General features: G+C 45.1%; 1 protein-coding gene and 1 long non-coding RNA gene across 2 annotated transcripts in view; one reads left to right on the top strand and one right to left on the bottom strand.

Moving 5' to 3' along the window:
- The first annotated feature begins 11,468 nt into the window (after positions 1-11,468).
- LOC309334132 lies at positions 11,469-19,032 on the top strand. The gene is made up of 2 exons (XR_014152908.1): positions 11,469-14,843; positions 14,875-19,032. It is a non-coding gene; the product is annotated as an uncharacterized lncRNA (long non-coding RNA).
- A 464-nt stretch (positions 19,033-19,496) lies between these two features.
- BRWD3 (bromodomain and WD repeat domain containing 3) overlaps positions 19,497-27,037 on the bottom strand; it is a 78,796-nt gene continuing 71,255 nt past the window's right edge. Inside the window, exons 36-39 of the mRNA XM_081847848.1 lie at positions 25,418-25,587; positions 24,514-24,608; positions 23,496-23,651; positions 19,497-21,079 (exon numbers count right to left, since the gene is read on the bottom strand). Coding sequence (XP_081703974.1) covers positions 20,313-21,079; positions 23,496-23,651; positions 24,514-24,608; positions 25,418-25,587 — 1,188 coding nt within the window. The 3' untranslated portion in view covers positions 19,497-20,312. The remainder of the gene's footprint in view (positions 21,080-23,495; positions 23,652-24,513; positions 24,609-25,417; positions 25,588-27,037) is intronic.

The following is a 27,037-nucleotide window of genomic DNA, read 5'->3' as shown; positions in this document are numbered from 1 at the left end:
TGCTATTGCTATTGTTATTGCTGTTTCGATCAAAACAACGATCTGAAGGCAATTTGCACCGGAAATAATTCAAAAGCGGCTAAAAACAGACACATCCAAAACAAGAATAAAACCATCCAAAGTAGGCATTCATAGTAAAGGGCCCACTTATTCAGCTGACAAAGTCTTTCAGAGCAAACATGTCTTCAATTGTTCCCGAAAAGTGCAAATAGTAGGTCCTGTCATAGCCATCTCCTTTCTACCCCACCTTCAAGATCAAAAGCTCTTTTTAAGAAATGCTTCCTGTAACATGATGAGTTGAAAGCTATTTTGATCCAAGATTACTGCCTGGTGAGTATTTTGATGGAGAAAGATGGATAAGCCTTAGCTTGTTTTAAAAAAAGGAGCCCTGGGAAATCTGCAAGCAAGCCTTACATAAGGTTGGTTTGTCTGCCCCCTCCGAAGCATCTTTGTCTGCCACTTTTTCCACACAGGTCATTCAACAGGCAAGTGTCTTAAGCAGAGATAGTAGAAGGGTCAAAGGCATTGAAATTCTTTTGAGAATAGAGGGAGCACAAGAGGCTACTCTTCGGTCTGGGATGCAGCTAATGCATAATGCTGTGGCTAGACGGATGATTAGAACAGATTGACACCAACACATGACAGTGGTTTTAAAACACCTGTGCCCAGCACAAAGTTGTTGGGGGATGCAAAATTACAATACCTGGTGCTGCCTCAATACAGCTGCACACTTCCATCGCTGGGCTCCATTGAAAACAGCTTCTCCATGCAGCATGCCCAACCTATGTCTCCATCCTGAAACACCTGCACAAGATGAGTCAAATCCAGTTTCTCAATTTCTATGCAGTGGCAGCCAATTAAACACCGCCTCCTGCACCAAAATTGCTCCCTTATCCTTCCTTAGGAACCCACCTGTGACACCTCTGTTGCTGCCACCAAGTTGTTGTTCCTGAATGTCTCAATCAGAGACCACCAAGGCATCTCTAGGAGAGGAGCACCTCAAGCTGGGGCTTGCTGATGAAAACACATCTCAGAAGTATAGCTGCTCTTCATCTTGTTTCTGGAGGAGATTCTGCTCTTCACAGTTTAGGACCAAGAGGGATTTTTCAGTTGATGGCTGATCCACTGGCTGAGAGTCAAGAGGCCTTTAGCTCTCGACTTCCAGCTCACACCTCTGGGCAGTGGCTTCTAGCTACCCAAGGGCTGGGAGGAGCAAACAAGAAGCTCAGGAGACAGGCTGAAAACTTTTGGGCTGGGGTGCTGTTTGTGGGGTCTTGTGGAGAGGGGGTTGCTGCTGCTGGGGTTTTGTGTCTTTATTTTAGATCTTGTCGCGATATATGTGGAAATTGTTCAGTTTGGTTTGTATTTTTTAATTGTTTAATTATTGTTTATGACTACTTTTGTTGTGTTGCAGTTATGTGCTGTATTTTTATTATTATTAGATTTTCCACAATGATAACACAAACTTATGTGCTGTATTTTTGTTTAAGCCACCTTGAGCATGGTTTGAACTGTGGAATGGCAGCATACAAATAAAATTATGTATGTATATATGTATGTATGTACACATGTATGTATTTCCCTGGGCGTTTTACTCTGGGATTTAGTTTCCTGGGAATGAGGTTACTGGAGAATGAATGGCATAGAGCAATATTTCTATTTATTTATCTAAAAACATTTAAATTCTGCTTAATGTTTCATAAATCTGCAAGTGGCGTACAGGCAAAAAGCAAATATACCATTAAAACAAAGGGTTGTAACCAACTAGAGTAAACCTACTGAAACCAATGGAACTACATTAGTCATTCACATTAACTTCAATGGGTCTACTCTGAGTTGGAATAGCATTGGCTGCCACCCAAAAACACAACCTAAAACCCAGTAAACAAGCAATATAAAAATGCATAAAAGCAAATCAACAAGAAATCCAGAGATTCAAATACATACACTTTATTTTATACAGTTATGCAGGTTGAGTAGAAGTGGAAATGAACAGCATTAGGCCTGCAATGGATGTCTCAAAGTTCTCTCTAAAATAATCCTTTTAGAGAGCCCAATTTGTCTCTCTTTTCAATCAATCAAAAACAGCCACTGGCTGCTTGCTCTGTTCTCTCTAACATTAGTACCATATTTGTTCCCTTTCAATGGCTAATTGGGGGAATAAGGATGAATCATTGCTGCTCATCACATGGGCCTTCCTGGGTCATGTTGGTTTCCATTGACTTTCAAATCAGCTGAAAGTCAAGGGCTGTACAAAATATTTTGTCTGTACTTTAGTGATATATTGCTGCAGGTCACCAAACCCACGCACAGAAATATTAGATTTAAGAACCATTCTGGGAACCGCCCAGACCAAACACTCACACTTGCTTCCATTAAATATATATATACATACCAGGAACCGTTCTAGTGCCATTTCATAAACAACAGTCACAAAACAGGAGAAGGCAGAGAAGAGGACAATTAAAATGACCTTCCAAAAAAAGGTTGTGATGGCTACCAACTCAGATGGCTTTAAAAGGTTAGACAAATTCATAGAAGATAAAGTTACCAACCACAATAACTACGTCAGAGGCACCATCTTCCGAAGAACATTGAGGGGACCTAACACGATGTGCTGATGTTATGTACTGAAGTTCTCACCCTGGGGCAGCAAGGGGATACTGTAGATAGTTATGCAAACAAGGGATCGAAAGTGACGTTCAGTGATTGGATAGTTTTAGAAAATTATTACCGTTACATTGTACTGGAGCTCCATATAAACAGGCTGACTGAACCCTTCAGTTCAGTTCTGTTCTGGCCTGTGGATAAACAAGAGCTGTTTGAAGAATCGCTGTGTCGTCTGATATGTTCACCCACAATCTAACACTGCCAACAAGGGTGGGATGGATGGACAACAGAGCACAGCCAGATGCAGCCACCCTCTGAGCGGAGCTGAATCACTGAGCTGAAACACCGAGCGAAATCACTGAACAGAACCAATTCAGAGCTGACTGTTCTGGCTAGAGCACTGTGTTCCATCCATCGCATCCACATCGGCATTGGAACCATGGCTTCACTTGTGCCTCCACCACCTTTTGCACCAGCCTCTGAATCATGGGACTCCTACCTCGCTCGGTTCGACTGCTACCTCCAAGCCAATGAGCTGACGGAAGTATCACAGGAGCTTAAGCGGGGCCTATTCCTCAGCCTCTGTGGGCCTGAGGTGTTCGAGACGGCCCGAGCATTGGTTGCGCCTGTAGCAGTCCAGGCAGCACCATGGGACACGATTAAAGAGAAGCTCCGCAACCACTACACGCCAAAGCCATCCAAGATTGCTGCCCGCCATGCGTTCTACCACCGGAACCAGGCAGAGGGGGAGTCAATTAACAACTACACCACCGCCCTCCGACAGGCTGCAATGCACTGCGAGTTCCGAGACTTAGATGATGCCCTGATGGAGCGAATCATCTGCGGGGTCAGGGACATCCATCTGCAACGGCGTCTCCTCGCCAAGCCAGTCCTCACGCTGCAGAAAGCCATTGAGGTGGCTGTGACCTCGGAAGCTGCTGAATGCTCCGCCCAGGAGATCTGCAAGTCCAGCAGCAGGAAGCCAGTTCCAGTGCATCATGAAGAGGCCAGCAGTGATGAGGCATCCTCCAGTGAAGACAATGACGTGCACCAGACAAAGCGGGAGAGCAGGAAGTTCCAAAAGAAGTCCAAGGGCCAATCGGAATGTGCCGGCTGCGGAGGCAGCCATTCCCGTGCCAAGTGTCGATTCAGAGATGCCATCTGTTGGACGTGTTCCAGAAGGGGCCACATCGCTAAGGTCTGCCGATCGGCTCCGTCTGACATCCCCCCTCCACCGACTTGCAAGTCCAAGTCTTCACTCCAGTCCGCCAAGGAAAGCTGTTTTGCTCTCACTAACTGCCACTGCCCGTCTGGAACCACGATTGGCCAAACCGACTCGCCTATGCGACGCAAGTTGAACGTCACTGTGCTCATTGAAGGAGCTCCATGTGACATGGAGATCGACACAGGGTCTGCCCTGTCCATCGTGTCTTGGAGCACCATCAAAAGACTGGTACCCAGAGTGTCCAAAAGGCAACTTGACTCTCACCACATACAACTGAGAGACTACCAGGGAAACGACATTCCTATGGTAGGCGTTGGCCAGTTCCGGATTGCCTTCAAGGATTTTTCGGGCCTGCTCCGACTGGTGGTGGTCGAAGGTCAGCAGCCAAGCCTCCTAGGGCTAGACTGGTTTGATGCCCTCGGCCTGGAAGTCACCGGCATCAACTGCATCTCTAACGCAGAGACTGAGGGTCTGGTCAAAGACTTTGCCGAGGTTTTTGATGGCACTTTGGGTCAATATACAGGTACGCCCATCTCCTTTAGCCTTGATCCACAAGTCGCCCCCATCAAGCTAAAGCCACGCCGGGTTCCCTTTGTTCTCAAGGCTAAGGTGGACGAACAACTGGACAAGCTGATCGCCCAAGGAGTTTTGGAGCCAGTTGACCACTCCAAGTGGGAAACCCCCATCGTCACACCTGTCAAGCCGGACGGTTCGGTGAGAATCTGTGCCGACTACAAGTGCACAATCAATAAGGCACTTCAGCAGCACGCTTATCCGGTTCCTGTTGTCCAACACCTGCTGCATTCCCTGGGTGAGGGTGAGGTCTTCGCTAAGCTGGACCTTGCCCAAGCCTATCAACAACTGCCCGTCGATGATGCCACCGCTGAAGCCCAGACGATCGTCACCCACCGAGGGGCATTCCGCTGCCGCCGTTTGCAGTTCGGGGTGAGTGTGGCTCCTGGCATCTTCCAAAGCCTTATGGAGTGTCTCCTGCAAGGGCTTCCGGGTGTGGTACCATATTTTGATGATGTCTTGGTGTCCGCAGACTCACACCAGCAGCTGTTCGAGCGCCTTCGTACAGTGCTGACCAGGTTCCAGGAGGCCGGGCTCAAGGTAAAAAGGGAGAAGTGCCAGATTGCCGTTCCACAGGTGGAGTTCCAGGGCTATCTGATCGATGCCTCCGGCCTTTACCCGACCACATCCAAGATCCGCGCTATCCAGCAGGCCCCCATCCCAAAGAACAAGACGGAGTTGCAGGCGTTCCTAGGACTGCTGAACTTTTATAACATGTTCCTGCCCCACAAAGCCACGGTGGCTGAGCCTCTTCACCGACTCCTCAGCACGAAGACACCTTGGTCCTGGGGTCTTTGGGAGATGGCAGCCTTCAACGCAGTCAAGGCTCTCCTTTCATCAGACAGTGTGCTGGTACAGTACAGTGAAGCCAGGCAGCTGGTCCTTGCCTGCGACGCCTCACCTTTTGGCATCGGCGCTGTCCTTAGTCACCGTTTTCCAGACGGAAGAGAAGCACCGCTCGCCTACTTTTCCAGGACGCTATCTCCGACGGAACGGAATTGCAGCCAGCTCGACAAGGAGGCACTGGCACTTGTGGCTGGAGTGAAGAGGTTCCATGAATACCTCTATGGCAGGACTTTTGACCTCATCGCCGACTACAAGCCGCTCCTGGGCCTCCTCGCCGGTGATCGACCAACTCCACCAGTCCTCTCACCACACATGCTGTGACGGACTGTTTTCCAGGCTGTCTACCACTACCAGCTCATCCATCGCCTGGGGAAATCGATGGGTCATGCCGACGCCCTCAGCCATTGCCCTCTTCCAGCATTTGTGGAAGACCCGGCTCATGCTTCATCGCTCCTCCTGATTGAGGATCTTCCGGCAGCACCTGTATCGGCTAACACTGTGGCCTCCACATCTGCCCAGGATCGCACCATCAGCCTTGTGCTCAACTGGGTGTGGAGGGGGTGGCCACAAGGGTCTTTTGCATCAGAATTCCAGCCGTTCGCAACCAGACAACACGAACTCTCAGCTCATTGTGGCTGTCTGCTGTGGGGAGACCGCGTCGTGATTCCTCAAAGACTCCATCAACGCGTCCTTGAGGCTCTGCACATTGGTGACCCGGGAATCGTTAAAATGAAGGCGTTGGCTCGTTGTTCCGTCTGGTGGCCTAACATGGACGATGCCATCACTGCCTGGGTTTCCACCTGTCAAGCGTGCCAAGAATTGAGGCCTGCACAACCAGCAGCTAAGGGACACACCTGGGAGACACCAAAGACACCCTGGTTGAGGGTGCACATCAATCTGGCCAGCCCCTTTCACAGCTGGCCAGCTGTGGTGGTAGTGGTGGACGCCTATTCCAAATGGCTGGAGGTGGCCCTGATGCCCTCCACCACTACCGAGGCTGTCCTTCAGGTGCTGCAAGGCCTCTTTGCGACACATGGGTGTCCTGATGTCCTTGTCTCTGACAACGGACCACAGTTCACGTCAGGCACTTTTGAGCGGAACCTTTTGGGACTGGGCATCCGCCATGCTCTAACGGCACCATTTCATCCATCCAGCAATGGGCAAGTGGAGAGAATGGTGCATTCGGCAAAAGAGGCACTGGGGCGGCTGGACCGGGGAGACTGGCACGAGCGGGTCACCGAATACTTGTTCGTGCAACACATCACCCCTCATGCGGCCACACGGCGGAGTCCTGCTGAACTGCTTATGGGCCGCCGCCTCAGGTCCCCGCTCGACCGGCTGCACCTGGACTTTGCTGTGGCTGAACCCCCAGGCTGTGCCAATGTGCCACGGTCATTTGTTTCAGGAAACCAGGTCTTTGCCCAGAACTTTGTGGGGGACATTCCTTGGGTGCCAGCCACAGTAGTGGGAGTCACTGGACCTCGCTCGTCCCAGGTGGCACTCAAAGACGGACGCTTGTGGCGCCGGCACATAGACCAGCTTAGGCGCAGGGTTGGGGACTTGGACACAACCGTGGTGCCCCCAACTGCGCTCGTGGCTCCGGAACAGACACTTACAGATGGTGAGGCTCCACCTACACCTCTCTCACAAACTGCGGGCATGGAGCCGAACCAAGCCACTTCAGAGGGTCTGCCGGACTTCCCACAGACTCAGACCACTTCCGTGCCTGACATTCCGCCAACTCCACTTGTGGAGGTTCCACCCACAGCAGCGGATCCAGGGGACTTGGTTTCAATGCCACCTAGGGTCGCGCCACAGCCTCAGCAAGAATTGGGCGGCCCCGCGGACTTGGATACCAGTCCCCGGCGGTCTGGCAGAGTTTCCAAGCACCCAACTTATTTAAAGGACTATGTTGTTGGACATGTAACACTGTTGGTCTAATGGAAGTATGTGAAATGTAACCGATATGCTTTTGTGCCTAATTGAACCATTACGTGTAGTGCTGTATATAAGGAAACCATTACAATTGTAACTAATGCCCTATCTCGGTGGGGAGGGGTGTTATGTACTGAAGTTCTCACCCTGGGCCAGCAGGGGGATACTGTAGATAGTTATGCAAATAAGGGATCAAAAGTGACGTTCAGTGATTGGATAGTTTTAGAAAATTATTACAGTTACATTATACTGGAGTTCTATATAAGCAGGCTGACTGAACCCTTCAGGTCAGTTCTGTTCTGGCCTGTGAATAAAAAAGAGCTGTTTGAGGAATCGCTGTGTTGTCTGATATGTTCACCCACAACTTAACAGCTGACATCACACAACGTCCTGACATCACTCTGTGACCAGCTCCTCGTTCAGCCTCAAGAATGAGTGGCCCCCTCAAAAAAAAAAAAAAAAAAAAAAGATTGGTGGCCCAAAGAGCCTCTGCCTCCAGGAGCCAGTGCCTTTGGTCAGAGGTGTGGGTGGTATAACCAGCCTCATATAACCAACATGCTTAAGTCTAATTAATGCATGAAGGGATACACTGGTGGAGGAAGGAGGGTGCGGGGGGGTGCGGTGCACACCGGGTGTCAGCTGTGAGGGCGGGTGACATTGCTGCGCCACCCCCACCCCCCGCTCACTGCATGGGTGGTGCCACCAGATGCTCACTGCACAGGCGGTGGGCCGCTAGGGACTATGCTGCCGTGGGCAGCTAGCGGCGTGTCCCCCCCAATGCTCACCACATGGGCAGAAGGCAGCTAGAGATGCTCGCCGTGCAGGTGGCTAGCCCCACCTCCCACCACTCTGGGTGCTGGGGCAGGGAGCTCCGCCCCTGAAGGAAGGAACACCAGGCTTAGCTATGTCCGCTTATTGTTGTACCTAGTGTACTCAGCTACGTGGCTCTCACAAGCCTCTATTGAGTTCTATACCAATAATTTAAGAACTTTTATCACTTTGCAACTAGCTGAGTTTTACTGCCTGTGCAACTTTTCTGAAACATATGAACCTGACTTTTGAAGAGTATGTAAGTAAACCAATTTTTAAACTTACCAAATGTGGTCATTTTCCTATGCTGTGGGAAGAGGGATACTTTGGAATGAAACGTTTTAGAGGGACATTTTGGAGGGGCACATATTTTAAAGATATAACAGCTTATATTTCCACACTTTACTTTGCTGAATATTTTGTGATTTAAATCTCTGCTGAAGTTCTCTCACCAAAGATTATTTGCCCCAAACTTGGAATTCTCCTTCCTCTCTCTCTCTCTCTCCCTTTCACGCCAATAAAAGAAACTATGCCATGGGTAGGCAGACTAAGACCCGGGGGCCGGATCCAGCCCAATTACATTCTAAATCCGGCCCGCAGATGGTGCAGGAATCAGTGTGTTTTTACATGAGTAGAATGTGTCCTTTTATTTAAAATGCATCTCTGGGTTATTTGTGGGGCATAGGAATTTGATCATATATTTTTTTCAAAATATAGTCTGCCCCCCCCCACAAGGTCTGAGGGACAGTGGACCGAACCCCTGCTGAAAAAGCCCCCGACTGACCCCTGAACTATGCCTTTGAATACCAGTTTATGGGAACTGCAGGTGAGAAGAGTGCTGTTGCAATCAGGTACTCCTTGCACACTTATCATAGGCATCTGGTTGGCCACTGCTAGAGTGGGATACTGGTCCAGATGGGCCTTGGGCCTGATCCAGCAGGGCTCTTCTTGTGTTCTTAAAATGGACAGGGGAAAGGCAGATTGGGGTGTTCAAAATGCCATTTAAAAACAAAAAGCAAAAAGAACACCTTACCTCTTCATTCTAAAGAAATTAATCTCCCTCCTATACCTTTTCTTTCCACTCCCATTCGGTTTGTGTAGCCAGAGTCACAGGGTGGAACTACCTGTTATCTCAGCAAAGGCTTTTCCCCAAACCAGTGGTTGGCTAAGATAGCATGAAAGCAGGTGTAGGGGTTGGGCACTGGAAAGGGTAATCCTGAAAGTGGCGGAATGGTGGAGGGATACTTAACTATTTCAAATTTCTCTTTCACTCTCTCTCACACACAGGGATAACATCCTTAACACCCTTCTATGTGCCCTATCATCAGAAGTGTAACAGAGACACACACTTCTCTGTGGTGCTGAGATTGTGGAAGGCGCTCTCTAGGAATACCGTATTTTTCGCCCCATAGGACGCACCGGCCCATAGGACGCACCTAGTTTTTTGGGGGGGAAATAAAGGGGAAAAAATTATTTCCCCCCCAGGTGCGCTGCGCTAAGCCCGAAGCTTGGGGCGTGCTGAGCTCAGCGCGCCCCAAGCTTCTGGGTGCCGGCAAGGTCTCCGCTAGCCCTGGGAGAGTTGCACGGCTCTCCCACGGCTAGCGGAGCGCTGCACTAATCCCGAAGCTTGGGGCGAGCGGAGCTCAGTGCGCCCCAAGCTTCTGGGTGCTGGCAAGGTCTCTGCTAGCCATGGGAGAGCTGGGTCTCTCACGGCTAGCGGATAGCTTCCTGAAGCCTGGAGAGCGAGAGGGGTCGGTGCGCACCGACCCCCCTCGCTCTCCAGGCTTCAGGGAAAGCTTGCATTCGCCCCATAGGACGCACACACATTTCCCCTTCATTTTTGGAGGGGAAAAAGTGCGTCTTATTGGGGCGAAAAATACGGTATCTGCTTGGCCACTTCTGAGCTTCCACTTAAGCAGCAGGTTAGTGGGGCTGTGCTCCAACAGGCTTTAATCTTTGGTGGTTGTCGTACACAGGGAGTCTGGTCTATTAGGACAAACAGGGCACTGCCCCCACCAACCTCAGCTGGCTCTCAGCCAGCCCACTCCTACCTGTCTCCTTTTCTTACAAGCAGTCCAGGAAGTTGCACCAATTGTCAGCTCCCTGCTCCCTGTTGGAATTTGGCTCCCTGTTGGAAGCCAAGACCCAAATTTGGGGCAAGTACTCTTTGGTGAGAGAACCTCAGCAGAGATTTAGCATGGCAAAACATGTAGGAAAGAAAAGTGTGGAAATGTAAGCTAGAAAACCTTGAAAATGTGCCTTTCCAGTGAATTCCAAAGTACAGTGGTACCTTGGTTTTTGAGCATCTTGGAAATAAAACGTTTTGGTTTTTGAACGCTGAAAACCTGGAAGTAAATGCTTCCATTTTTGACTGCACCTTGGAAGTTGAACGGCTTCTGCTGAGGTACCACTGTATTTTTCACAATTTTCTCTGTAAATTTACAGACCGCCCTTTGCACCTTGGTTTTCAAAGTTTCAGAAGTCAAATGGTGTTCCAGAATAGATTACATTCGAAAACTGAGGTACCACTGTATCCCACTTCCCTAGCACACAGACTGCACATGTGGTAAGTTATAAAATAGGTTACTTAGAACTAACTCTTCAAAGGTCAGATTCATGTGCTATTTCATACCAAGTTGCACAGGCAGTAAAACATTTCTTGGTTACAAAATGCTAAAAGTTCCTAAATTATTGGCTTAGGTTTTCAGACTCCATTCTTGTCTAGCACATTCTTTTCTGCTAGCTAGACGCTGATTAAAGCCATGTTTCCAGAGGGAGCAGCTCAGAGCTGCCCACACAACACATTCAAATGTAGACTGAGTACAACAAAAGGTTTGCTTGCCCATTTCCTCCCAAGCTGAGGGGAAGTGACAGGAGAGCTCACTCTATGGCATTATCCCCTTCGTGCTTTAGACCCACGGTTCCCAATGTGGGGCACACGCACCACAGGGGGGCAATTTGATTTTTAATGGGGGGCAATTTGAGAATGAGTTATTAACAGTTAATGGCCTTTTAGGCTTCCTCCATGTGAACAGTTCACTTTTTGAATAATAAGAATTATAGTTCATGAGGGGAGGGGGCATCAGGATTTTAGACATGCTTAGGTGGGGCATGGCCAAAAAAAGGTTAGAAACCACTGCTTTAGACTCAAGCATGCTGGTTACCTTACACTCCCTGGTCTCAGTGTTACTTTTGTAGAACTTAGTACAGAGAATGGGTGGCTATGCCTGTCATTGACTCTGGCATCACCTACTTTTGGCATCCCTGCTTTCTGCCATATCAGGCACATTGGGCACCAGCCACCACTGTTATTTGCCTTCCTTTTCAATGTTTCATTGCGATTCTTAAAAAGTGGTTTTAAGGTTGCATTGAATTTAATTTTTTACTTGTTTTACTGACCACTTTGTTGTTGTTGTTTTTAAATTATTTTTATTGAGATTTTCAATTAAACAGAAAACAAACCAGAACAAACAATCAAAAACTAGAACAAACACTGACCACTTTGGATATGGTATGCAGAATAACAGAATGTAAACTCTCAGCTCTTCTTGCTAAGAGGGAACAGATAGTTATAAAAACTGCCACTGTGAAGCTTACAAAAATAAAGTAATAATCATAATCATAATCCTTCTTTTCCACAATCCTATATTTGGGTTCACAACATGTTACCAGGGAAATTATCCTGTGAGGGGAGTCCTTGTGCTGAATTTGTGATAGCACAATCAAGTCCTGTAGAGGAGGCAACCCTTGGCTGCGTAGGAGGAAATCCTTATTTCAATAGCGCTATCTGTGATATTTGGCAAGAGGGAAGGAAACTAAGAGGTAGAAAACAATACTATATTTGAAGCAGAAGTACACAAGGTACCCTTTAGAAGTGAGTACGCCAATTTATTTATCGTGATGTGCTGTGTGAAAGACTCCTGCAATTCACACAATTATTTTGGTGCATGCTGGAATCATTCATAAAGACATTCAGCAATTACTTTGGCCAAGCAGTGATGACTCGCTAATTAAACCACACGGAAAGCCCTTCATTTGTAAAAAGCACAAGGCCATTGCCTCTGATCACAATACCAGAGTCCAAAACAAAAACTACAAAGAAATTAAGCATTTCATATGTGGGTTATTATTGAGACTGAACAAGGTGGATTAAGGGCCTCTTTATGTGACCTAGTACTGGGCATCCTATAGTCACAAAAAACGTTAACAGCTGCCATGCTAGATCAAGCTGATGGTCCAACAGGTTCAGCTCTTTTCTCTTAGTAACCCCAGTGTAAGTTTTCAGTAGTGAAAGCAAGAGCCTTTGTCCACTACTGACTCCCACCCAGCAACTGCTATATAGAGGCCTGCTGCTTCTGAACATGGAGATTCTGTGAGGCCAGCTCCCAAACTGCAGCTAGGTGGGTCATATGCAGGATTAAGCTTGAAAAGTGATATTCAATCATGGGCCAGTCCTCTACATTGTGTACAAGGTGGCAAATGCACCCAGTTTGGTGGCCAAAGGGGACAGGGAAATCAGGATATATATCCAGCTGCAAGTATCATTCTCCCCTGACCCAGAAACCACTTGCTGCTCTCATAATCCTGTCTGCAAAATTGGGAGTGTTGTGATGACAAGATGACTAAACGGCTTTAGACATTGCAGACGCCAAGAGGATATGGATTTAATTTGCACATTTTATGTCCACGGTTCCACCTAGCATACAAAAAGGGAAACTGCTGTGAATTTCTGCTCTCATTGTCTTCTGGGTGACATTCTAGACTTTCCCTTTGGAAAGCAAACAGGGCCTCTCAAGTAAGATCCTCTCTAGAGGCAGGGGCTGCCCTCCTCCTAGACAGGACTGGAAGAGCAACCCCTTTACCCTCAAACTTCATGCAAGCAGAAACCTCTGTAAAGGAAAAACCTAGGTCACGTTCACACGTTCACACCATACATTTAAAGCACATTGCTTCCTCCAAAGAACCCTGGGAACTGTAGCTAAAGATTCTAGGATTTGTAGCTTTGTGTAGCGTAGGCTAATCTCCCATGGTTCTTTGAGAGAAGCCATGTGCTTTGAATGCACGGTGTGGATGTTACCCCAGTGCAATAAGCGCTTTTTCAATAGGTACAACAGAGGCAATAAAAGAAAGATAACTTCCCCAAAGCTTTAGGTAGAAGTGACTGAAAACTATGGGACAGGGAGAAACTGATCCGGGAGTCCCTATGTATCACCCATCCACCCACAATGTGTGGTGAGCCAGAAGCATGGAAAGAGGATCACAATCCACTGAAAACCCAAGTGTGGGTGGAATACCCTGCAGGAGACACAGACAACAGGAATTCAGTGGAAAAACCTGTTTCTCCTATGGCTACTGCAGAATGTCCCAAAACTTTGGGATGTGACAAAGCAATAACACCCCGGGGTGTGCCTTCAGTGGATCCAACTGGTAAATCCTCCCTACAGCACATGCCTGTCAAACTCCTCATCTGCTAAAGAGAAAGCATCCAATGTGGTGCCCCCCAGATGTTATTGGACTACAAATACCATCAGTCCCAGCAAGTATGGTCAACAGACATGGGATGGGATGATGGGTGATGGGAGTTTTAGTCCACATCTGGAGGGTATCAATTGTCTAGTAGCCAGGGCCTCCCACTCATGGGGCAAAGTGAGGCAGATTTCTCCACAAGGCAGGTGTAGCAGCTGCTCCTCTGATGGATCTCCAGCTATGGCACTTTCTACATTGCATGGGAGGCGAAGGTTATGCAATCATGTAGCCAGCAGAAGAGACCTTCTGCACTGTTGAGAAACAGGGCTGAGCTGGGCATGCAGGGGAGATCCACTGGAGAGGGTCATTCTCAAAGGGCAGTCTGCTGTCCAGGGGAAGTGACTACTTCAAGCAGCCACAAGAGAACAGCTATCCACACTTTGCAAGATGCAGAACCTAGCAGCACCTCTTGAACTTGTGCATCCTCTTTTCATTGTTTCACCATTATAACCAAACCTCCTTCTCTTGCTCACCAAGGAGGTTGGAAGCAGCCGATTAGGCTAACACCCTAGTTTAGGGTGGTTGTTGTTTTAAAGAACTTGATATAATTTTCCATCAATACATTTATTCTGTATATACAATAAAACACCAAAAAATAATAATCAAAAATCATAGAATGAGTGGGGTTTTTTATTGAGATAATCCCACAGCTGGAAAAATGAAACATCCTAAATTACATTAAGTGACTTCCTTTCCCCTCCCTGCTCCCCCCCCAAAAAAAACCCCTAAGAAAAAAAATCTTTACAAATTTACATTTTTTTTACAATACAAAAAACTAATAGCTTGTTGCATATAAATATTACATTTGGTCTGCCAACGTCAAGTGGCATCAAAAATCCCTGAAGCATTTCATTTTAAAGGGACCTGAGATAGCAGATGTAAAGATATGAACATAGAGCACCCTCTGAAAACAAGATGAAAGCAAAACAGTATTAGTTTAAACCAATTTGTGTGCACCTTTTTTCTGCAGGGGTGTTAACTGTGAAGTACTTTACACTGTCAAGAACACAATATACAGGCATTAAGAGCTTTTAGATGACACTAAGATTCCATGTGTCTGAAGCTCAGTTGTAAAGAGTAATATTCCTCAACAAAACCTGCTGTGAAGCTTTTAACGAAAAGGCAAAATAGGCCAGAAACACAAACACACACACACACACACACATATATATCTGCCTTGGAAATAGAAACAAGCCTTCTGAATACCACTTAATTGTTAAAAAAAGAAAAAGAAAGAAGTCTTGGCATGAGCTTGCCAATCAGCCTGGCAAAGGTTAAGACTACAGGTGTAAGAGTGTGTGTGTGTGTGTGTGTGTGTGTGCGTGTGTGTGTGTGTGTGTGTCTGAGAGGGAGGAACAGACATATACTATAATCAAACACTGACAGCCACATTTCAAGCACTCCTACTCTCTTGCACACCACCTTGGGGAAGGAGGGAGGGGAAATAAGGAGGGCATGAAGTACAATCTTATAAAGACTGAGGCCTACTATTCTTAGTGTATACTTTAAATATTTGGATGGAGAATGCCAAAATGGTATGGCGGGTATGCAGCAGGATTATTATAAAGTACCCATTTTGTTTAAAAACACAGACTGCTAATTACATACCCACATCCATGCATATACATGTATTCATAAAGCACCATCTGATATAATACTATAGGTTAAGGCTGTGACAGCGATTCTGCTGGAAAATAAGAGCACAATCCAGCAGAGAACTTTTCTGCGCTTGCTCATTTAAAATAAAGAGGGTGTGCAAGGCAAACCTTATGAGCACTTCCTGTTCATTTTAATAGGCTTGCACAAGAGCTGATAAACATGCAGGGATCTGTAACACATGTATTTTGTTGTGGGCCAACGTCTGATATACTGAGCTATACATGTCAAAGTGTTGTTCTGTGTTTGAAGGGTCTTTAAAAAAATGCTACCAACATTGCAGATTGAGAATCACCATTGTGAAATTCTTTAAAAAAATGTAAACATCTGATATACGGTAGTAATATTGGGAGGGGGAGAGATTCCTTGTAAATGTAGTCATTTAGAATACATCATTTTAAAGAACATAATGAAAATACCTAAGAGATTTCTAATAGAGCACCCTTAGGTGTTGAACAGTGCATTCTGCCCATAAATATTTAATTGTTCTTACAAATAGAAAAGTTATTATATTTTGTAGCATATATTATGAAACCAGTACACTAACTTTGCAATACAGAGAACTGCTTGCGTTCAGTGTGTAAGTTAAGGTTGGTGAAATGTTCTTAGACTAAATCTAGTTTATCCTGCTTTGTGCCAATACATGATCAGCTGTGTTAGGTGAAGATAAATTACTCAGCTTAACCTTAGCCATGACCAACAGCTTTGTATGGTTTGGCTTAATGCTAAGAAATATTCTGCAACCAAGGGTTTCCAAGGCTGCCAAACAACAGAAGCAACATATGGTAGAGAAAACAAAATGCAACAACACCTTAGGCTTTGATCGGGGGCAGGGGGGGGCAGGGTATTGCTATTTTAGAATTTAAAGATTACATGAGAAGGAATAGGTTTACTTGAACAAGAAGTCAAGGTGGTATGTGGGAACTTGAAGTCCTATTACTTTTGTTCCTATTACTAACAAACAAATTGAAACTAGAAACTAGAAAATGATAGAATGCAAAAAATACCTCACAAACCCTTTGCTTCTTGATGGCAGATGAGAGACTTAAAATTCAGTTGATATAACCATTTAAGATGTTGCCCAAACTTCAAAAGTTTAGGAAAGCATTAAATGCATTTCAGATAAAAGATTTCAGTATTGCTCTTGACTGGAACAGAAAGGTTTTATATATCTTATGTAAAAATCCAAAGTTCTAACTCATCTTAAAGCAGGGAGGTTGAACCTGAAATCTGTGAAAATAGGTGTTCTGCATTTCCACATATACCATGCTGGTTATTGCTAAAGATTATTGGTTACTGTTCTGTTTAGAATACCACTTCCAAAATGCATGTGGCAAATTGTGAAGGCAGCCTCAGGCAAGCACTGAACAGCCTACAGTCAGACATGATGGGCAATTCAGATAAAATGGAACAATTGTGTTTCACTGCAACAAAGTTTTCTGCAGTGAAACATAATCTAGTTTTGAATTTGAATGGCCAATTTATAGGATACAGCTTTGGCCTCCTTGCAGAATCCCTTAAAGCAATTCTGCTCAGCTGTTCAGTAGAATCCAGCACCATTTCCTTTCTAAATACTGTTCCTTTGGGAGGTTTATTGGTGAGCATAATTTGGCATAAATACAATGAAGATTATTGCCAGTTAGAATATCTGGGAGCAACACCAAGACACATAATGAGTTCACAGAAGATCCTAAGGCTTGCACAGTAAGAAACAAACAAAATTAAGAAGGGGTGATTTGATGGTTTGTTCACTAAATTTCTACAATTTTGATCCTGAAACAGAATTGTAGACAGACCATTACACTGATTTAGTATGGCATTCTCTGGATTTTTCAAATCCCAAGCCTTTACAGTGAAAGTTCTTTTGTGGCGTTACACAAATCATGGGGAAGGCCAAGCCTCCCCATCTCCAAGAAGCTAACTTCAATTGAGTGCATCTGATCCTCACTGAGGCTGCCAACAGCCTAGTGGGTTGATGTCCAGAAGTTGAACATGTGGAGCATCCACAGGGCAAGTGGTACAAAGGAACCAGCAGCACCTGAAAGGAGCAGGAAAAGGTGCAAGGAAGATAAGAATGGGGTAGATTGAAGTAGGGCCTTGGCAGTCCAAATCAGAGAGGTCCTGAGAGCTGTCTACTGAAGAATGGGTCCAATTTTGTTATTTCCAAGCCAATATTGCTACAGAGTCCTATACAATTTTAACTTTGGAAAGTAAACCCTGTCCAAATTAATTGTGTTTCAGGGTGGCCCACATCACCTGATTGATATCCTCAAACAACAGATGAATGGGTGCAGTAAGGAATCCTCACTTGATAACTATCCCAACCACCAAACTGAATAAAACACCACCAGGTTATTCCTCACATGCACAAGAAACCTCCATTTCCTTTAGAATAGATGTTCTGTTGTTGCAGCACCACTGTAGCCTAGTTTTCTAGTATGCCTAGTAATGAACACATATCCTTAAAATACTTTCATCCTAGAAAAGTATTCTTGCTTTCCTATCATCTTCACAGTACATAATTAGTCCTAAATAAAAGAGAACACTGAAGGCATTTCTCCCAAATTGTAATTGTTGTTTCAAAGAAGCACACACTGCTCCTTAGGGCATAGGTCTCCACAGTAAATACCTGTAAACAAGTGAATACCTTCTCTGGGGGCAGGATTTCAGTTCTTTAAAATAACACTATTTGTCCCCATTGTGGTTACAAGCAACCATGGTGACAGTATAGCCGGTCTATATAGTATAGCAGGAGATATGCTTGAGGTTTCCTTTTAAGCACACACCTGTCTTGTAGATCTGAAATACTACACTGAACAAAAAGATTCTATACTTGCACATCCTGAGGCACAGCCTGCACACTCTCAGAAGCAAACATGGAGCTCTTGTATTAAAGAATGCTCCAGGAACACTTCCAGGCTTTCATGGGCAGAAAGGATCTGAATCAGGACAACTGTGTGCCATACCTGACTCCTGGATTTGTATCCAGTGTGTATATAAATAAACGCTTGGTTTCTATATCACATAACTCAATAACATAATTCTCCTATTTTTGCCCTAATTGGCAAATGCCTTCCCATTTGACTGTTTTTAAAATCTATTTTTTACACTAGATGATCCACAGCCACTTTTGTATGCATGTGTATATATGTATTTTCTTACACACGTTATATATAAATAATTATACTGTAATTCTGCGGAGATACAGCAATGTTACTGACCAAGTGTGCCTAGCAAAAGAATTGCTTGCAGGCTAGATAGAAATAATGTATGAAATTTCACTCATTATTTTATTTGGCTTTCTGTTTCTCTTTCATATGCTCTGTCAACCCTTCTATTTTATCTCTGGGATGATGAATTACACAAAATAGAAAAATGAAACTCTTATTCAAGAGAAGGGGGAAAGCACATTTCTGAAATTCACTTGCTACAGTGATGAGGGACAAACATGGTTCCCAAAGCCTAGATTCCCCTTACACTGATGCACTGTTCAACACTGTTACCGGAAGAGCCCTGTGCAAATTATTTCTCAGTATCAAACCAGATGGCACCACACCCAATGAGAAATCCATACATGCCAAAATTCACACAGAGATGTTCTGCATTTGTGGGGCTGTGTCCACTTCAACAGAAGGAGCTGATTAGCACGCACAAACAAAAATAAAAGTGAGCCAATCATGCCCTTCCACCAAAGTGAATGGGGAAGCTGGGGGGAGGGAGAGGGGAGGAGCTCAGTGGCCTGGAGCTCCTTTGCCAATTAGCAATCTCTTAATCAAGGGTGTTATGATTCCCCGCCCCGGGGAAGATTGAGATGGTTGTCCATACTAAATGAATCGGCAAAGTTACTACAGTGGTGCCCCGCAAGACGAATGCCTCGCAAGACGAAAAACCCGCTAGACGAAAGGGTTTTCAGTTTTTCGAGGCGCTTCGCAAGACAAATTTCTCTATGGGCTTGCTTCGCAAAACGTTTTCGTCTTGCGATTTTTTTCGCTCCCCCCCCCTTTTTCTAAGCCGCTAATCTGCTAATAGCGCTAATCTGCTAATAGGGTTGCTTCGCAAGACGAAAAAACCGCAAGACGAAGAGACTCGCGGAACGGATTCTTTTCGTCTTGCGAGGCACCACTGTATAGCATAAAAAAGTTATGTTGTAGTTGAAAGAATCAAATTAAAGCATGTAAAGCATCATGAGTATGATTGTCAGGTTGAAACCTGACAAATGGCTATTTTGTCGTTTAATGACGGACTGTGCTAATGCCACACAACCTACAGCAACCCCATAAATGAAGAAAAGGAAATGAATTCTAATGGAGAGAGAAAATATAAATGATGATGTTAACACCTTATTGACAGTCTCAATTAATGCTATAACAATATGAGGGTATCAGAATGAATATAGAAGCAAGTTAACTTTTGCATTTGGCACCTGTGTGTCTAGATATTAATAGTTCTCAAGTATCTCATTGTATAATATTATGAATGCATGCATCTGTTAATGCATGTCAAAAGTCTGCTACGTATTTACAAGGCACCAAGCCCCACCCACCCCTCTTTCTCCCTCTCATTTTCAAAACATGAATTAAGAACCAATGAGAAAAGCATACTGAGATACCCAAGTATGAACATACTTCATGAAAGTTTGGCTTGGAAAGATTGAAATTATTCATATTCTGTGCACAATAGAGAAACTGTAAACATTTTATAGCTGCCTTTAAGATTGGTGAATTGTGCAAAAGTTATTACTGAATGTAAGGAATTCATGGCAGACAATTCAAAATCTCTGTAAGAAGGTGCTGTTTCTATAATGCACAAAACACACAAAACCAAAAAAGAAAAACAAGGGGAGACATCAAAATCATGATTCCATTGCCACTGTCCTCCTATGACAACCTCAAAGTGTAGTGTGGGAAAGTATTTCTGCAGATATAGAATGAATGGGCAAGGCTTCATATGGCCAAGAACATGTGGCAATCAGAAGTCTTTGAACATACATATGGGCAAAATGGAAAAAGCACCACAGAAAAATGTGAGCAGTCCCCACACAATTTGCGTTGTAGATTTTCTGGCAAAAATCCCTGCAGTAGAAGGCCTTAGATCGTCAAAACACCATTGTTCACTTCCAGTTTCCCATTTGTCAATAATTCCATCCCATGAGATGGCTGACCCTGGCCTTTTCTGTCATTTTCCGCACCCTGCCTGACCTGGAAGTACCAAGGTTCAGAGGATCCTCAGTGTGCACAAAAGTGTCATTGTCTGAATCGTCATTATATAAAACGGTTCGCCTGCCCTCATTCCTAGTTTTAATCCGAGGCGGCCTGCTGAACCGCCCACCAAATGTGTTCTCACTGAAGCGTCCCCCCAAAAGATTCTCAAATTCATCATCGGCAATTCGTGGGCGCTTGGCTCTGGAGGCTCCTCTGGAGGCTCCTCTCCCTCTCCCTCTTCTTCCTCCCCTGCCTCCTCTTCTTCCTCTGCTACAGCCTCTTCCCCTCCGGCTGCCTCGCCCCCCTCTGCTCCACCTACCCCACCGGCCCCATCTCCCTCTCTTTCCTGTCCCTCTACCCTGCCAATTTCTCTGCCCACTGGAGATGTTCCTTCGGATTTTTCTTTTCGGTTTCACTTGCACAGATTTGCTGTAGTCATGGTCTCCATCTATGTAGTCCTGATCTGTTCTAGAGCTTGATTCAGAGTCAGAATCAGAGCCACATCCGCTTTCAGAACTTGAGCTTGATCGTGAATCTCCACTTTCTGAGGAGGATAAACCAGGCTTTTCTTTTTCTTCTCTCTTCTTCTTTTCACCAGTGGGTTCATCCTCTTCTGATGCACTTGAGAGCTTCCGCTTGACTGTTGCTCGGGGCTCTCTCCCATCACCATTTGTCAGGGGCTTATCAGAAGGCTGATCTACAGAAATTCAAACAAATGTATTTGTCAACGATGCTGCTACAGAGCTAGATCTCAGTTTCCTGGAGAAAACAAAATATTTTTTTCCAGCCTGGAAGAAATTTACTCATAGAACAAGCAGTCTCATTTCAAAAGTTCTCTGCCTACCATGATGAAAGTGGATTGTTCATTACATCTGCTCAAAGGCAAGCAATTTTAAACTGAAGCAGAGTTGGTTTTTAAAGAAATACATGATTAAGGGCATTGCTGAATCAAGAGGCAGACGCCTACCCATGAGACACCCATGAGATTGGTACGGGCCTCTGCAAGGCTGAGCCCACCACCCAACAGATCACAGGGATATTGCAATGCTAGGGATGCCTCTGAGCCACAGTTGCAACAACAACAATAACAAATTTATTTACACCCCATCTTTTTCCCTGACAGGGACTCAAAGTGAGTTACAAAGAACAACCTCCTGCTTCTCCTCCTTTTTATCCTTGATTATGCCTGGCCTACATTTCCTGAAGGCCTTATGTTTAGTTATTGGTTACAAAATTAAGTTTGCTACATGACACCTATCCAATGGACCCTGGAACTGCCCACCATTTCCCTAAGCCAGTCTGTCAGGTATCTCCTGCCAGTCCTCTTCAGATGCAAAAGGGGTACTTGACTGACTCTGAAGCTTATTGGTCAGAAGGAGTCAGGTGTCACTTGCCCAGGAGAGGGGACAGAGACTTTATGAGGCTGTTTCACTTGCAGCTTGTTCCTTCCACTGTCAGGGATTTGGCTGGACTTGCTATGAAGATAGATTTTTAAGTAAATTAGAACCATTGTATTGTAGTGGCTAGGCTAGGATTAGTTTAGTTTGAAAGCCACGGTACTCTGGCCTATTTTGCTTTACCTTCTGCTTGCTTTTCCTCTATCATTTACTCATAAGAAAGTTTTATAATTTGACCCCCAAAGTGTGTGATTGCCAAACCTCAGGGTTTCAGGATCCCCATGTGCCTAGATTCTTGAAATTCATGCCACCTGATGTTTAGGATTGGAGTTGTAAGTAACCAGCCTACTCTTCTGAGGTCTGGGAGAGACTCACGAGAGTGTGGGGGCTGCCTTTAGACTTAGAGCCACTCACAAGGAAAGTCTGCAAGGTAATTGCCTTAGTGCATCCCAGATCCCCTCCCATCTGGACTGTCAAAGTAAGTGGAAGGGTGGTGGCAGCAACTACTAGTAGTACTGCAGGGCTATTGTTGGGCAGTGAAGTGGGTGTGAGAAGCTTCCCACCCTTCACCACACCCCTAAACATGTGTGCTAGCTAATCAGTTTGTGGAAGCCAGGAAAATGACATCTCTGCAGAGAGAGGATTAAAATAAAAAAGTTCAAAATTGCACAGCTGTTACAGACCACCACGGACCTTTCTAATGGTTTATTAGAGTGAGCAGGGAACAGACCCACTACCCTAAACTAGTCCCCACCTGCCTGCCTGCCTACTTTACAACCATCAGACAACGGTGGCCCTGGCTGTCAGCCCCTTCTCCTTTATCTCAGCATTGTCTTGTAGAACTCAGCAGAGAGGAGGATGGGGACAACTATAATTAACTGAGACAACTTGTTATAGGCTCTGGCTCCACCTGCTGCTGGCTTCCCTGCCTTCTACCCAAGCAGTCCCATTAAGCACAACCACCACTGTATTTATGTTAAAAATACCACACTTTGGGAGCTGGCCCATTAGGAATGCGCTCCCTCCCAGAGAGAACTCTGCCACATTGTTGCCCTGTGACTAGAGAAGGGAGAGACACAGGGTGATCTGGTGCACAATCTAACAGTACATTTGCTTCACAAAACACAAGAATCAGAATCACTCTGTAACCAAATAAAACCCTTGACCAGTGGTTTTCAACCTGTGTGCCATGGTTGTGTCACTTGATTGTCAGAGGTGCCACAGGCAACACTGGCCTCTGTCCCTCTTCCCTTCCCTTCCTCTTCTGATGCCCTCTCACATCTTTGCTTCTCAAAGGTTTGCATAGCTGCTTTTCTCAGCAGCTCTAACTACAAGCTCCCCAGGTGAATGGTGCCTCTGGGGCTGGCCAGGTGGTCCTTCCTAGGCCCCTGTGAGGCAGTGGGAGGAGGTACCTCTCTTGGGAGTGGGATTGGGAAGCTCAGAGACAAGAGGCGGCAGCTATGACCGCCCATAGGAGTTCCAAGGAGAAGGGAGAAGAGAGGAGGCTGAGGGAACCCTCCACAAGGGAGGGGTGAGGGGCTGCCAGCTCTGCAGTCAAGGGGTGACATAACTGGGCCCCACAGAAATAATGTAGCTGGTCAAGGGAGCTGTGGACCCAAAAAGGTTGAAAACCTCTGACCTAGACACATGCCCCCAAAAGGGGGGGGAGGGGGAAATATATAGAGAGAGGGAATCTTTATTCCTCCAACTTCTCACCTTGTGTAACTGGTGTGGATTTATTTTTAACTAGCCTATTTTTCCCTGGTTCAGCATCATTTCCGCTATGATTTTGGGTGTTTGAGCCAGATGAAGAAGGATAACTGTCCATCTCTTCAGCAGCAACAGCAGAGCCAGGTGGTTCCTCAGCAGTATCTGAAAATTTAAACATGATGTCACAAGTCTCGCAATGGATGGAAAATGTTAATGAATTTGAAAGTAGAAGCATTGCATTCATTTGCTTTAGTGGCATGTGAGTGTGTAGGCCTCAAATCCTTTATGAAATTTCTTTCAGTTATGATTGCACTGCTAGTGCAATGTTATCATACAAATAATTGGAGGTCACAGAAGACGGATTCCTTAAGACGCCAGGCCTTTACCTAGTGGGAGTCGATTACTGACTTAGGAGAGGCTTCTGACACACTAACACATTTCTCTTATGTAGGGGTAGGAAACTCGTGACTCTTCAGAATGTGTTTGACTCTCATCACCCCTAGACAGCAAGGCCAATGGTCATATGCATGAATTTACAAACATAAATATACAATTTCCAAATCCCTTAGTGGGGGGATCACATACATTTGGAATGAAAGAAGCAAAGATGACAGTTGGACAGAAATGGGCAGTAACAGATACTGTGACTTGGTACGTGCTGTTTCATCTACACATTTTTGCATGTAGGCAAACTATGAACATTCCCAAGTATGCTGGGGGCAGAACAGACTGGAGAAGAGATCTGACACTCTGTGGCAAAGGGCAAGGTATGCAATATAATGGGGGGGGGGGGGGAGAGAATATTAGCATCAAAGGAACATAAAGGGCAGAACACTTTCCTCGATGATATAGAGATCAATTATAGGGTATGGGTAGGATGGTGTATCCTCTCTGTCTGCCTAGGCTCCTGGGGCTCAACCAGTACAGGCAAAAGCAAAGGGTCCTTGTAGTGAAAGCAAGGTGGAAAAGTGGAGTGCAGAAGCGGAAAAGGCAATGAAAGGTTATTGCTTCCAAGTTCACGTACCATGAGATGAAACTGAAGAATTAGTCCTAGTTAAAGGCAGTGAGGTATTCAGGTTTGTTTTAGGCTGCATCGGTTGCTTTTGTTTTCCTTTGGGGCTATAAGCATGACAAAAAACAGCAATGCATTATTCTTAACAATGACCTCTGTGAAGTCTGAAAGGTCAGTTATGTCTACGTTGTGTCTTTCATTGCAACTCAGCCTGCTTATAATTATACTGCTTTTCCCCCACAAAAATCTGCTCTCACCAATTTTGTTGTGGTACATAAATTGCTGCAGAGGCTGGATGTTGAGGCGGAATACATGGCAGTGGCATAAAACAAATGTACTACTAAATTATTATTTATTTAAAACATTTTTTAATAGAATTGTAGAGATGGAAAGGACCATTAGGGTCATCTAGTCCAACCCTCTGCAATGCAGGAATCTCAACTAGATCATACAAAACAGATGGCCATCCAACCTCTGCTTAAAACCCTCCAAGGAAGGAGAGCCCACCACTTATGTTCCACTGTCGAACAGCTGTTACTGTCAAGAAAGTTCTTCCTGGTGTTTAGTCAAAATTCCTTTCTTGTAACCTAAATGCCACCACCCTCCCAAGGAAGCTTACACGACTCTTAAAATGCATGAAAATATAATTACAAGACATGAACAGCAGTTAAAAATGTTACAGAGTGCAGCATGGATCGTCCAAGTGCAGACATGAATAAATGTGTCGTCAGAGGGTTTATTTCTTTTAAAGGCCAAGGTGATGGGGCTTTATGTATCTCCCCAGGGAGGAGGTTCCAAAAGTGTGGGCTACTACTGAGAAAGCTGTATGCCTAGTAGTCCACACACAGTCCAGTAAGCTCTCACTAAATGAACATCAATATGTGATCATACATTTAGTAATTATCCGAATTGTTACCTGGGTGACCTGCTGCTAGAGGAAGAACTGCTGCTGCTCCGCAGTTGTTTCCGGTACCGTAGCCGTGGCCTTCGCCTCTTCTGATATTGCACTGCTGACTTGTATTCAGAAATTATAGTTTTAATATGATTTTCAAATAAGGCAGATAGTCGGAGTGTCATACTGTAGATCTGGTAGGGAAGGAAAAGAGGGGGAGAATGATCACACCTGAGAGTGAATGTCTGTGCAGAAGACGTGCATGATTTAGGCTGAGGAGACCTGGATTCAAATCCCTGCTCAGTAACAAAGCTTGCTGGGTCTCTGGGCCAGTCACTACCTGTCAAAATGGGAGTCACAGTTCATAGCACCCCCAGCCTCCTTGGAGGATGGAAATGTTTAAACACTCAGTTGCTTTATAGAGGTGGCCATCTATTTTAAAAAGTTAAGCAAAACCCCAGTGAATTTAACATAGAGGAGCAATTCTTTAACATAGAGGGTCAGCAATTCTTCAATATTCAACATGTAATGAAGAGTGATGTTTGGAGAGGCAGGCTGTGCAGCAGCTAAAAGTGAGGGGTACCAATAGCACTGCTGCTTGTCCAGCCAGTCCCTGCTCTCACAAGTTTGAGGACAGTTGGAGAAGCTCAGAACTTTCATACTCTGCAGCATAAACCTTGGGATTCCCAACCAAGGAGATGAATGTGTATTGGATATGACACGATGGCGCATTTATAAAATGGTTGGCAGATTCAGCCAAGTCTATCCGCTGGCAGTACAGGGGACAAGTAGGAACTTATTTTCCACAGAGAGCATACATGCTCAAAGGCAGCTGCTTATTGGACAGTTACTATGAAACACATTCACACGATTACACACACAGCTTGAATCTAGGGCCTCTAGTAATCTTACATATATTAAAAATATTACTATTATTTATAATCTGCCCTTTAATCTGAAGTTTCAGCAAGGTACACAATGTTTCATTAAAATACAACATATCAAATACAACGTAAAACCCATAAAACTGATGACCATCAAAAAGCAGCAATCCAGCAGCGGATGTACTTAAAACTAAGCATAAGAAATTCATATTACATGTGGTTATTACAATAAGAATGCTTTGTGCAAAATAACAAAGAACAGATCAAACATAAAATGAAGAAGAGTGACAATGCGCCTTGTTAAATTATGCTGTTACAGCTAAATGAACTGACAAAGCAAAGAGAAACAAAGCAAATATTTTAACTATTCATTAACCTTTTATTCGCCTTTTGTGAGAAAAAACATAGGAAGCTGCCTTGTAGCCTATCAGGCTATTGGTTCATCTAACTGGCAATTCCCTCTTCCCTAGGCCCAGGCAGAGAAGTCTTTCCCAGCCCTGCAGTCCAATATCCTCACTGCGTCAAAGTGTGTTGGAGACTAAACCTGGAATAGACTGCATACTAAGCATGTGCTCTGTCACTGAATTATGACCCAAACCATCCCTGGGTCTACTCAGGCTGCTGTCTGAGGACTAATGGGGCTACCGATGGTCCCAAAATTATGCACAAGTCACCAGAAAAGAAAGACCAAGGAAGTTGCCTGGTACCCAAGTCAGCTTGTTTGTCAAACTAGCTGATTATTTCCTATACCGGTTGAGGG

This window comes from Podarcis erhardii (genome assembly GCF_964252035.2).
Source record: "Podarcis erhardii genome assembly, chromosome: Z".
NCBI lineage: Eukaryota > Metazoa > Chordata > Lepidosauria > Squamata > Lacertidae > Podarcis > Podarcis erhardii.
This window is presented reverse-complemented; position numbering and strand designations above follow the sequence as displayed.